At 35.0% G+C, this 13,708-nt stretch overlaps 1 protein-coding gene across 1 annotated transcript in view; it reads right to left on the bottom strand.

The window, feature by feature from the left end:
* LOC106464884 (neurofibromin-like) overlaps positions 1-13,708 on the bottom strand; it is a gene marked incomplete at its 5' end in the record, with an annotated part of 99,781 nt that overhangs the window by 16,871 nt on the left and 69,202 nt on the right. The window contains 4 exons of the mRNA XM_022392687.1: positions 4,518-4,605; positions 5,029-5,155; positions 6,995-7,135; positions 12,366-12,561. Coding sequence (XP_022248395.1) covers positions 4,518-4,605; positions 5,029-5,155; positions 6,995-7,135; positions 12,366-12,561 — 552 coding nt within the window. The remainder of the gene's footprint in view (positions 1-4,517; positions 4,606-5,028; positions 5,156-6,994; positions 7,136-12,365; positions 12,562-13,708) is intronic.

The raw sequence follows: 13,708 nt of genomic DNA on the forward strand, positions 1-13,708 counted from the left end.
TGTCACTTGCAGACATCTTTCATTCCTTAACTTGTACCGAGTTCTTACTTTTCTATGACTTGTACATATGTCACTTTGAAAGGTGTTGTAATAATATCAAGGTTTCCACTTTCATATAACTGGTACATGTGTCACTTGCAGACATCTTTCATTCCTTAACTTGTACCGAGTTCTTACTTTTCTATGACTTGTACATATGTCACTTTGAAAGGTGTTGTATTCCACATCTCATTTTGAGTTCCCATTTTCGTATGACTGGTGTTTGTACTACTTGAGGATGTTTTGTATTCCAGATATCATGCTGAGTTCCTACTTTTGTATGACTTGTACATATGTCACTTTGAAAAATGTTGTATTCCAGACTTCATTTTGAGTTCCCACTTTTGTATGACTTGTACATATGTCACTTTGAAAAATGTTGTATTCCAGATATCATGCTGAGTTCCTACTTTTGTATGACTGGTATACGTGTCACTTATTTTCAACATATAAAAACAGTATGTTTGATTGAAATATTAACTTTTTATCATAAGGACTGTTAACCTTTTTTTCTTATAAACATATTTTTGGCAGATTGTTTAGTATGTGTAAATGATAGTGACAAAACAAATTAGTTTAGTATGTTTTTACTCATATTAATAGCTATTATTGTTCAGTGCTGCCCTCTATATGCAAAAAATGTTTTCCGCATGCCACAAGCCTTGAAACTCCCACTCATATGGAATTGACCAATTCCAATGTGTCTCGCATGCAAATTATCATGCGACAAACCTCCAACAATAAGAGAGTGACACACTTCACGCATGTGACTCCCCCTATTCAATTCTACTGAACTATCACTTCTCGTTTGGCAGTACTCACATCATAACATTTAGTTTGTGCTCTCTTCAGGTGTTTTATTTTAATTTTTTTCCGTATCGTTGTATTAATTTCTCTCAACAAGTTTGCTTTTTATTATACAAAATTGATATTTGTAACTTGTTGAGTTATTCCGAAGTAGAATTATTTCATATTTCTACGAGGTTATGGAACTTTTTACTTCATTACAAAAACGTTTTATTTGTTTCTGCCAACTTTCACATTCAGTGGGGAGGAAGTGTGAGGGGAAGGTAATTACCTATCGGAAATACATTTTAAGTATAGGAAAACTATAATTTTCAATACGGTGCGTAACCTCCACTCACATAAATAGCTAGAATCCCACATTGATTAGGTGGAGGGAAAGAAAGAAGAATTCTTTGAAAGTGTCCAAAGGACACTCCCCAGAAGGAGATCTTCGGAGTCGAAGATCATATGTGGGAAACTGCACCATTTCTGAAACAGGTATATTCTTTGTCCATTGTGGAAAGAATTTGCATACATGGGTGGAAAGATAGAGAAGCACATCTAAATGAGAGAGATCTATAGCAGGATAGTGCTCCAAATCATAAATTATTTATATTTATTAAACTCAATCCCAGAAAATAAAAAGTGGGTAAGATTAAAGGATGTGCCCTACGTGTAGAGTGGCTAGGGCCCGATAGACCGTACATGGCAAGTCAACTACATCCAAAACTCATGCCACTGGAAACTGTCATGTACATGGGGATAGAATGAGGATCATACCATTGGTAAGTCAACTACAATCTAAAACCTGGTCACCTGGTACTGACATCCATGTGAGGGCAGGAAAAAGGATCATATTGGTGGCGAGTCGATTACAATCCAAAACCCAGGCCATGGGAAGCAACATCCAAGTAGGGGTAGAAAAAAGGATCATACTGTTTTCATCTCAAGTTCACGAGACTGGAGAAAATCTCATACTCCTGGCCTTCAAGAAATTGAATGATTGATCTGGGAACCCCACATCCAGCATCAAAAATATGTCTGTGTAATGTAAGTCATCTCACTCAAATATATAATGACCAGAACCTCCCCAAGCACAGTAACATCCTCAGAATAATAAGCATTGAGGGATAGTGGAAGGGGAAGAACTGTAGTAGTCTGAAAGTACCTCCACCGTGACCAACAATATGGATAGAGTAACAAGAGTATAAATGAGTGAGGGAATAGAGACATCTGTGGTACATGTGTGAGAACATTTGTTGATTGGTTCAGCTCTAAATCCAAAACCAAGCTACTGGGAACCAATATCCATGTGGGGGTAAAATGAGAGATCCCATTTAAAGGGGTGAACTGCAATTTTGACGGCTCACTCCTATGTTACATAGTGGATGATATCTTGTCATCTACACTAGCAGAACACCACTGCCCTATTCTCAACTGAATGACAACACCTGAAGCAGACCATACTGATTTATTCAATATAAGGCATGGCAAGGATGGGACCTATCCCCTTCTGCTTTACCGATGTAGTCCATGGGTGAGTACGGTCCGAAACAGGCAAACGTATGAAGTAAACCTATCATGAGGATAAGCCTTCAAGTGATCTTGTGGAACACTATATCTCCTCAGTAGGCATTGCATGGCCATGGAATCATAATATGTAAGTCAACATGATCTTAAAGAGTGGATTTTAACAGTTAAAGAATACCTGGTCAAGCACCACTCACCACAGAGTGGGATCCAGAAAGAAAAAGAGGAATTACATATACTAAAAGGAAACTTACCCAACACAGTCTGAAGAAAGAGTGAAGGATGGCAACAGGTGAATAATGGTACCTCAAGAAGAAAGAAACTGCTACTCAAAGTAGACAATGGGAGATGAATGCATGAGATGTAGACCAAGTGCTCTACATACGAAGTACCTCCAATGAACAGCAGGGTAGACATGCAGGGAAAAGGGAAGGTGCATGATCAAATTGAAGACACCAGGAAATAATGATGGAAAGAAAGAGACAAGGCCAACTGAATCACAAAACAAACCCAATGGGTAAGGGAGGAAGGGAAAAAATCACAGACAAAAAAGTGGAGTAAGGGGAGGAAACATGGGAAATGGATTCAACAGAAGAGTACCTCACAGGAGACAGAGCCACCAAAAATTAGGAGGATTGAGAGGTCACTCCTTGGGAGAAATTTTGTATGGACTGGAAAGTCAATTACCAATGAGGTCAAAGCACCTGGAACATGGCCCTTGATGAGACATATGTCAAGTGTGTGGGTTCAAAAAAAGGAAATCAAAGGGAACAAGAAGGAGTGTCCCCTTGGCAAGCCATCAAAGTTGAACTGAAATAGAAGAAGTCAAACCAGACAAGAAGAAGAGTGTGAAATAAAGCACCTTGGACTGGCGGAAGTGCCCGTGTGTGAATGGGATCAGACCTTTCGACTGTAGACCATTATCCTGAAGTCTCCTACTGATAGAACCACAATCTTTACTTTTTTAGACGAGCATCAGGGAAGAGAAACAATCCAGAAGAGGAGGAGGAAGCAGTAAACCTGAAGTCATGGAGGAAATGTTCCGCTCTCAATGCATATTGACGAAGAGGGAAGGATGAAAATTAAGAGGAGAACCCCAAAGTAAAAGCTTGGATAACACAAAACACCTTCAAATGCATTTGAGATGGAGAATGGATGGTCCCAATGGAGAGGGTGTTTAAAAATACACACCCCAAAGAGACTAAAATGTGATGTATGTAACAGGAAGAACTTGTCCAACTGGAAAATCCAACTACCTGAGCTGACTGTGGAATGATGCTCTATTTTACAATTTTGCATCTTGAGAATAGTTTCCATCGCAAAAGGTTTCGTTCTAAGGCTGTCATGTCAAAAACTAATCATTACTCCCAAAATGCTTCCCAAAAAGCTTCTAGTGTATGAGAATAACTGTTTCCTAGCACCTGTGTTGTAGAAGCAGCTTGTGATGCTTTTCCAGATGGAGATACTTCTTAAATATGTTGGGTATTGTTGCCTGGAACAACACATGGAAGGCTTTTGCCACTGACATTTGTGTGTTCATAGATTTTAACCTGTTACGAGACACCATACTTTGCTTACCATGTCTGGGGTACATCTTGTTGTAGGTCTATTTTTGGATGATCCTGGTGTCTCAAGTTGATTTATATATCTGTTTTCCAATGCTGCTATGTACAGGTGATATCTCTGCCCTAGAAATTCTAAATTACCAATATGAACACATCATTATAATCTTAGTATATGAATATTTTGTGATGGCAAGAGTTGCTACATACCCTTACCAAAATTGATCAGTTTTCAATGGCATCATACTACCTAAGAAACACCAAAGAATGCCAAAATTCAGTTCTGATACATTCTGTTCCATCACAGCTTTATATTGATTGTGGTTGTCATGTGACTTACTAATTTGTATATTTTGAATAGTTTTAATAGAACATACACAACCTTCTGTAGTGTGTGAGGAAACCTTATTACTTGCCTCCTGATTTTGTATCTTTAAGCTGTTGTAATGTCACAGCAGGAAGATGTGGACCAACTTCACTTTTGTAGGTACTCAATATATATCATTATAATACATAAGCGTCAATGACACAAAGCCTATGTCTGAAACCTTACTTCCGTTTCAGTTTTTTGTTTAAGTCTGAAAAACACTTTAATCATACCTTTTATGAGGTTTAGCAATGATACCTAATAACATGTTCAGTATTCTTGTAGTTCTAGACACTGTAGTTGGTGTTGGATGTCGAAAACCTAAGGATAAAAATGAAAATTAAGACAGATCTATTACAAACATCATGCCCGTACTACAAGTTTCAATAGTATTAGGTAAAAAAATTCATATTTATAGACAGCTTTTTAATGTTATTTTTCCTGTTTTTGCATCCCATTCAACATAACAGATTTAAAAAACAACTATTATAAATAAAAAATATTCCTGGCAGTAGTTTAGAAAATGTCGATTAAATGCGAGAAACATGACAACCAAAGAGGGTTATCAGGTTTTATGTTTAATTAACATTTAATATATTCATAAAAGTTTGAACCAGAAAAATTGAGAAATTAAAAATATTTGAAAAATTCAACAGCATTGGCAGACACTAAAAAACATTCTACTGAACATAAAAAATGTCAAGCTTAAAAAACAAAACAAGAACTACAATACTTTCAATATACCTTTAATTAAATGCCCAACAAGGGCAAAATGGAAGTTATTTTTGAAGCTAAGGCCAACAGAATGATCCAGCTGTTTAAAATGCCACTCCAAGGGTTCTCTGGTTGACATCATGATTTGTTCCAAAGTCTGAAAATGGAAATGAAATAAAGTATCCTATTTTTTTACAGCCTGTAAAGCAGAATACATATTTAAACTAGTAAGATTAACAACTGGTTTCTACACTTAAAAACTTGAAATACATGTCTGTCTTTATTAAAAGTTTGACACGATATGTGACTGAACAAGAGAAAAACGTTTTGTATATAAAATGATGAGGAATTGTGGATACCAGACTTGGAAAACATTGATCACATTAATCAGGATTTAATATAACTGGATACCTTGGGATGATCAAAAATAAATGATTTCTACTCCAAAAAATCATTTCTTCTACATCAATTCATACCCACAGATTATTAGTCCTTTATCTACGAGTCATGTCTGATCAAGAACTAAAACTTGTACTTTTTTGTATGGTTTTATCTCTACAATTCAAACACATTCAGAGTTTAGATTATTAAAGTATACTGGAATTTGACTATAACTATGACATTGATGCTAACCACAACTGTCACTTCAACACTCTTAAGAAATTTATCTGAAAGCTTTGTTATAGTACATCCTCCATTTTTATCTGTCTTTACAGTATCTCTATATATAATCATACAATATAAGATTCTGGGTAGTACTCATAGATGTAGTGTTTCAGATTTTAATCTTTTAATACTATGAAGAATGTTATCTTAAATCTATATTCTTATAATGTGCAATGAAACATCCAGAATTCATTATAACTTTTATTACAGAACTGTCTGCTTCAGTTCCAAATTAAGTAAAACTAAATGATAAAAGACAGCTCAAAGAAATGAAGCACAAAGCTCAATAAATCACCGTCTTCCATATCCTCATTCTAAGGTTTGCAGAACCAGTGGATAAATACTGACATAGTTACTCATATGAAAATTTTAAAAATTAAATTATGATATGCACATATTGATCAATTTGCAGTTATAAACAGTTACACAACATAATTATGATAAATGTATTTAATAATCATGAAACACAATTATCTTGTGCATATAGCATGTAATTCAGAGATGTTCCAATGCACATGCTAGTCCTAATCCTTCTATAAACTATATTTCCATGTGAATAAGGACTGTATCTTCTGGAATTCTGGACTCTATGGGTTATATCTCCATGGAATTCTGAACTTCTTAATGTTGTATCTCTGCAGAATTCTGGAATACTAATAATATTCCTCTAGAATTATGGATTTCTAATTGCTTTATATTGCTATATTTTGAATTTCTATGCTCTGCAACCCTATGGGGTCATGGATTTCTTCCTACAATTTCATGCTGGTGTAAGCTCTCTGTCACTATATGATTTTATGGATTGTATCTTCCTAGAATCTATGGATTTAACCTACTTGGCATTATAGATCATTTTCATGCATTATTGAACTTTTATGGGTTGAATTTTCTCATAATTCTCAATTTCTTAGATTTACACTTCCCTGGAATGGATATCATTCCAATATATATTATGTGACCTCTTTCAGTTCCTAAAGCAGTTCAAAACATTGTATGTTCTAAACCTGCAGAGAGCTGCAACCAGGAGATCCAATGCCACTATTCAAAATATTGTCTATCCTAAGCCTCCTGACAGTTGCAACCAAGAGATTCAATGCCACTACACATTGCTTACATTTCATCCATCACTGTACGTGTATCATAACTTTTTTTTGTAAACCAAATATTAGTTCTGAAATAAAATTTGTAAAAAAATGTGAAGAAGGATCACCTAGAAAGTTAATTTTAGTTACTTAACAAGTATGCTGTTGATGAAATAAGTTTTCTAGATCAAAAAAATGCAACAATTCATAATAATGATTATTCAATTAAGAGTAATTTATTTAATTACTTGATTTTCAAAGATCCCCTGGGAGTCTAAAGTATGGAGATTTTGCTCTAGTAAAGCAAGTCCTGAAGCATAAAGTGTTACTTCGTCTAGTTGAAGAACTGAAATCGCAACCCAGAATAGTGCTCGGTGAATAGGTGATTCCTAGAAACACCAGAATGTAAAAGTATTAAAATTAAAACCAGAACCTGATGATAACTGAGAGATCAGAATAATAATTAGAAAAAGATATTTAAACGAGTACCTGATGATACAATGGGAAACAAAAAGTTTATAAAATGAAATACCAAATACTAATAATACCAACTTTTAGCTTGAGGAAGAAAACACGATCAATATAGTTATTGATAATGCAGTTTTAACAGTTTATAATAACGTTTATGATTAGATTATTTGTTTTTGAACAGATTTGATACATTAATACTTCATAATATATGTCAAAAGTTGTATATTTTTTAAACCTTTTAAAATGTTTGTGGTTCAATAAAACAAAAATCAAAGATGCACTGCACTGAAATTGTTTGATTTACTAGATAATGATACAGAAAAGTAACATTAAATCAATAAAAAACTATTATTCTTTCTACTAATTCTAATTCTCAAACAGTACATTTCCCAGTCTAACAGTCACGTTTACATGTACCTCACATTATACAAATAAATTTGCTTTATCTTTTTTACTTTGTTTCACAGCACATTATTTCAATAGTTGACTATAGTTGACATTTTCTCACACTGAAAATGTATTTCCGATAGGTACTTACCTCCCTCACCCAAAGTTATCTTGACCTTGATTTGCCCTCTAAGCATTTTCAAAACTTTGAATAGTGCACCAGTCTTTTATACACCTTCATTTTTGCATCATTGCAGCAACATTTGCTGATCACGTGATTACCGTCCACCAATCATACTGCATCACCTATACTAGTGCAGGTAGCTCCCTCTACCATTGCAGCACAATCCTCCCTTTCGAGAGTTGGCAGATACAAACCAGAAACACCGGCAAATTAGTGGGGAGGAACGGCAGGAAGAGGTAAGCACCTATTGGAAATACATTTTCAGTGTTAGAAAATGTTAACTTCCAAAATGGAACTACCTCCCCTCATCCAAAGCTAGAATCCCACATTGCAAAGGTGGAGGGGACAGAGAAGGCTCAAAAACAATCCAACTAGCAGAGAACAACTGCCATGAAAGAACAGGTGTGCCACAATTATAAAAGGAGGCACACCTGTGGGGTACAGCACTACTTCTGGAACAGGCATGATCTTTGCCCAGTAAAGAAGACAGTAAAACACATAGGGCGGAGACCGACAGCAAGTGGGCCCGACTGAGATAAGAATTGAAAGGAATCCTGAAATGAATAAGATATTGTGTGGGGGTTAGAAAAAACTTAACCAACTTGATAAGAAACCACACCAGAGCAGACTCCCAAATAAAGAAGCGGGTGAGAGAGACAGGTTGGGTCTGAGAGGAGGTGAGCAGTAGCCAGCCATCCATGTAATGATGAGTCTGAAGACCCAATATTTGAAGATGACATGCAAAAGAGAGGACAACTCAACAGAACACATAAAGAGCTGAAGCAAGACCAAACGGTACTGCCTGGAACTGAAAGATACCCCCCGTGGATGAACCAAAGATAACGGTGTGACTCCAGAGTGATGGGAATATGAATATAAGCATCTGTCACATTGAACTGGGTCATCCAAAGACCCGAGGAAAAATCCACTGAAGGGAGAGATCAGATGAGGCATAATCCTGAGAAGGAGGAAAGGAAAATGGGAAAGACCCTCTGACAGAACCTGTAAAACCCACGGATCTGTCGTGAAGAGTCCCCAGATGGTTGGAAATCGGCCCCCACCTGTCCTTGAGAGTAAATCTCATCACCGATAATGCTGACATCTGTAGAAACAGGAAGAACAAGGGTATGAATGGGAACGCCAGGAGTAGTAAAGATTGGGCAGAAACAGCAGGACGAGACAAACGGGAGCTCAGGGAGGACAAAGAGGAATGTAGCCTTGTCACATCCACCCTGCACTCCAAAGACTCGGGATGACCACCAAAGACCGTTTCATGAAAATACAGGGATTTACAAAGATAACTCATAGAAGAAAGGGGAAGACACCCCCCCAAAAGTAATGTATCTCTCCCCAGCAAATCCCAACACCTGGATCCAGGTGGTGAGAGACACCACCAAAGCTGACAAATTAGCCATGGTAAGACACAGAAGGGTCCTGAGCTCTGCCGGAAATTGATCAGGAGACTAGCAGAAGGCTTGAGACAACAACTGCAATGAAGAAACAATACGGAAAAGGGTGGTCAAAGTAAGGCAAATCCTAGAAAACTGGGACATATTAAAATGAATCAAAGTTTCAGGATTTGAGCCCACAAGGGAAGGAGAGGATCTAGACGTAAATCCAAATAGGGAAACGAGGCATGTTGGTCAGCGAAAGAATACTGTTCCAACAATTGAGGAGGATGGAGCATACCCACTAACATTGAAAATGAACAAGAATGTTGGGTTGAGGCCAGAAAAACCTAATAATCAAAATGAGGATCGTTACTTAGCAAAGAATAATAATAATCAAGGGGTAAAGGTGAAACATGTAAAATTTGATATAGTTGTTCAATGTAGTAAAGGTGAGGTTGGCAAACTCTTCTGACTGTCAGCATTATGTGACTGGCCAAAAAAACATAATCTAAACTGTCTTCACCCTGATGAAAATCTTCCTCAAAAGCATGTTCCTGGGAAAAGGAGAATGGACCAAAAATCTAGCAAAAGCATCCAACTCCCTGCAAATTAAAGCTTGAACTTCCTCAGCGGACATCGTCAATCTGGGGGACTAGTGACATTACTATCTTCCATATTAGTGAGAACTTCCTCATCCGCCACAGTAAAATTCGAATTCATAAGTCAACTTTGACTTCCACAATAAATAAGAAACTGTCAAAAATAAACATAAATGAAACGTTGAAAATAACTGTTAACTCAAAACTTTGAAACTGGCAAGTAACCACACAGGAAAGAGCAGGAGTCACCTGAAGAACAAAGTAAACACATGTCTTTACACTGTAGTGCCAATTCAGAAAGTAAGGATTGTGCTGCAATATTAGAGGGAACTATCTGCACTATTATAGGTGGTGCAGTATGATTGGTGAAGGGTAATCACATGATCAGCACATGTTGCTTCAATGATGCAAAAATAAAGGGGTATAAAAGACTGGTGCACTGTTCCAAATTTTAACAATGATTAGAGGGAAAATCAAGGTTGAGGTAGTTTTGGGTGAGAGTAGATGGTATCATTTCGGAATAAATGTCATTCATGTGATAACTGATAGTGTTAAACAATGAATGAACTACCAAATCTCTATTAAATCTCACTTGCCTGTTCTCATGTACTTTTACTCTGTTAAACTGGAAGCTAAAAAGCATGTGTTCAATATAAATTATAAAAGACCTGTACATGTTAGATTTTTTTTTATCATTTTTGTGCACAACTACGCAATGTTTATCTGTGCACAACTGTCTTAAACTTAAGCTGATTGACAATAGGGAAGGCAGCCAGTTAGCAGCACCCAACACCAACTTTTTGGCCACTCTAATCGAATAGTGGGATTTAACTGTTATTTTTACATCACACACAGCCCCAAAGTGCAGAGCACATTCTGTGGCAATATGATGTGAACAGTCTGGGCACATTAAGCACTATGCAGTACCTGGCTCACCTGTTAGAATTCACTTTAAAATGGCTAAGGATCTATAAATTTATTTATTTTACTACAGAAATACTTGGCTTACCTGTTAGAACTCACTTTAAAAGGGCTAAAGATTTCTCTCTATATATTTTTTACTATATTAGAATCAAAGTTAAATAATAAAAATAACATAACTCTGTTGAAGAAAACCTTCAATACTACTTTTGTTTTAGAGTCCCTGAATGCTAATTTGACTACAATGTTTACTTTGTGTTATACTGTTGCCTTATCCTGTTGTGAAAAATTCACAGCAGTGTAAATCCAAGATGCTAATGCATCCATCTGGTAAATCTATGGTTTCCTATTAAGGCTCATTTCTTGTATAGCATACTCTTTGCCAAAGATGGCTAAATACTCATAGTTGGTAAGACTAGTTAGTTCTTTTTATTTCATATTTTTCAATATTTACTTATTTATTTGATGCAGTTTCATGTTATCTTTATCAACAAACCTATTCTAAGCATTATCTCCACAGACAATCATGAACTACATACAGGTACCCCTCCAAAAACAGCATACTTAGTTACTGATGTTTTTACCTCATTACTTTTTAGCATTATAAAAGTTTCCTATTTTCAAATTAAATATTACTAAAGTTATTTATGAGAGCATTTTTTCGACTATGTACCTATTAACTATTGACATTAAAATGCTTTTACTCTCTTAGTACAGCTTAGAAAACCAACAGATGTTTGCACACCACATTAAATAGACTAACCAATACCAATAAAAACAAAAATATAATAAAACTAGAAAAAATTTCCTAAATACAACTTAAATGTTAAGATTTTTTTAACAAATCTATTTTTCATACAGTTCTTTGCTATGAAAGCTGTATGTGGGTGAACTTAAATCCATGAGCATTTTATCACTCAATTCCTTTAATTCATTACAGGTGTGTTTGGCCAGTGTTAAAGTAAAAGATGAGGGTGTTTAATAATTAACTAGAGGTACTACCTTGTATAATTAAATTCCTATCAGAAAAAGTTCAATTTTAATTAGTGATAAAACAAACTAAAACCAAATTTCAGTGGCAAGTAAGTTTTTAGTAAACAGTTCGCACTGTGGTCATTTTATATATTTTTAAAAGCTGTTTTAATAAAGCAAAAATGTGACTTGAGAAGTCTTATGAATAAATGATAGTTGAATAATTTCAAGTTCATTCTCCAGAAGGCGAACTTTGTTTCTGAGAAAATAAAGAAATTTGAAAAGTAGGTCTAAAATTTTGTTTTATGAAGTGACAATTTGGGAGGACAATTATCATTTTCATTAACCAATAATTTTTCAAATTAGCATTGAATATATTTTTGAAATAAATAATATTGTTTTTTAATTTCAGAAAAATATTTAGAATAAAAATTTCAACAAACAGATTTTTCATTCACAAGAATCAAATATTTAAAACATGAGTTTTAACATTTTAAATTCATTGGAAGAAAACAACAAAATCTTGGACTTAATCTATTTTCATTGACAAAGCCCACTTACTTTGAATATTTGGTGAAATTTTAACTTTTGAGACATATATAACAAAATTAATAGTTTTTCATAGTTAATACTGTCCAAAATCAAACAACCATTTCTTGATACACTCACATCAAAAAACCTAATAACTAATTACTTGACGTAAGAGTGGTTGAAGTCTTGTTAAAGACATAATAATTGCATCAATAAGCTGCAAGTCTTGAAAGGACTCCAAGGCCTTCACCAATATCCTTAGGAGCTGTTTGATTTCTTGATCCGTTATTGTCTTACTGATACAACCAAACACAATAAGAGCTCGGGGCTGAAGAGCAGGGTTGTAACGGAATGCAAAACTGGAAAGAATTACAGAGAGATATGTTTTAAATTTAATTAAAGAATAATACATGAGTAAAAAATCAATTTTGTGTATGTAAATTCCATTAGTTATAGCCAAGCTATTTTAATTTAATCATTTGTATAATCAACTGCGAGACGTTTATTAGTTAAAACTTTTCTTTACTTTTAGAATTGAAGTGCATATGAAACTTAATCACCTTATAAACTGTTTCAGTTCAGTTGGCTAGACACATGTAATATAAACACTTTAGTTCAGTCGGCTAGACATATGTAATATAAACACTTCAGTTCAGTCGGCTAGACATATGTAATATAAACACTTCAGTTCAGTCGGCTAGACATATGTAATATAAACACTTCAGTTCAGTAGGCTAAACATATGTAATATAAACACTTCAGTTCAGTAGGCTAGGCACATGTAATATAAACACTTCAGTTCAGTAGGCTAGACATATGTAATATAAACACTTCAGTTCAGTAGGCTAGACATATGTAATATAAACACTTCAGTTCAGTTGGCTAGACATATGTAATATATACACTTCAGTTCAGTCCGCTAGACATATGTAATATAAACACTTCAGTTCAGTAGACTAAACATATGTAATATAAACACTTCAGTTCAGTCGACTAGACATGTAATATAAACACTTCAGTTCAGTAGGCTAGACATATGTAATATAAACACTTCAGTCGGCTAGACATATGTAATATAAACACTTCAGTTCAGTAGGCTAAACATATGTAATATAGACACTTCAGTTCAGTAGGCTAGGCACATGTAATATAAACACTTCAGTTCAGTAGGCTAGCACATGTAATATAAACATTTCAGTTCAGTAGGCTAGACACATGTAATATAAGCATTTCAGTTCAGTAGGCTAGACACATGTAATGTAAATATTTCAGTTCAGTAGGCTAGACACATGTACTATAAACATTTTAGTCCAATAAGCTAGACACATGCAATACAAACATTTCAGTTTAGTTCAGTAGGCTAGACACATGTAATATAAACATTTTAGTCCAATAAGCTAGACACGTGCAGTACAAACATTTCAGTTTAGTTCAGTAGGCTAGACATATGTAATATAAACACTTCAGTTCAGTAGGCTAGACATATGTAATATAAACACTTCAGTT

Source organism: Limulus polyphemus, unplaced genomic scaffold (assembly GCF_000517525.1).
Source record: "Limulus polyphemus unplaced genomic scaffold, Limulus_polyphemus-2.1.2 Scaffold1770, whole genome shotgun sequence".
NCBI lineage: Eukaryota > Metazoa > Arthropoda > Merostomata > Xiphosura > Limulidae > Limulus > Limulus polyphemus.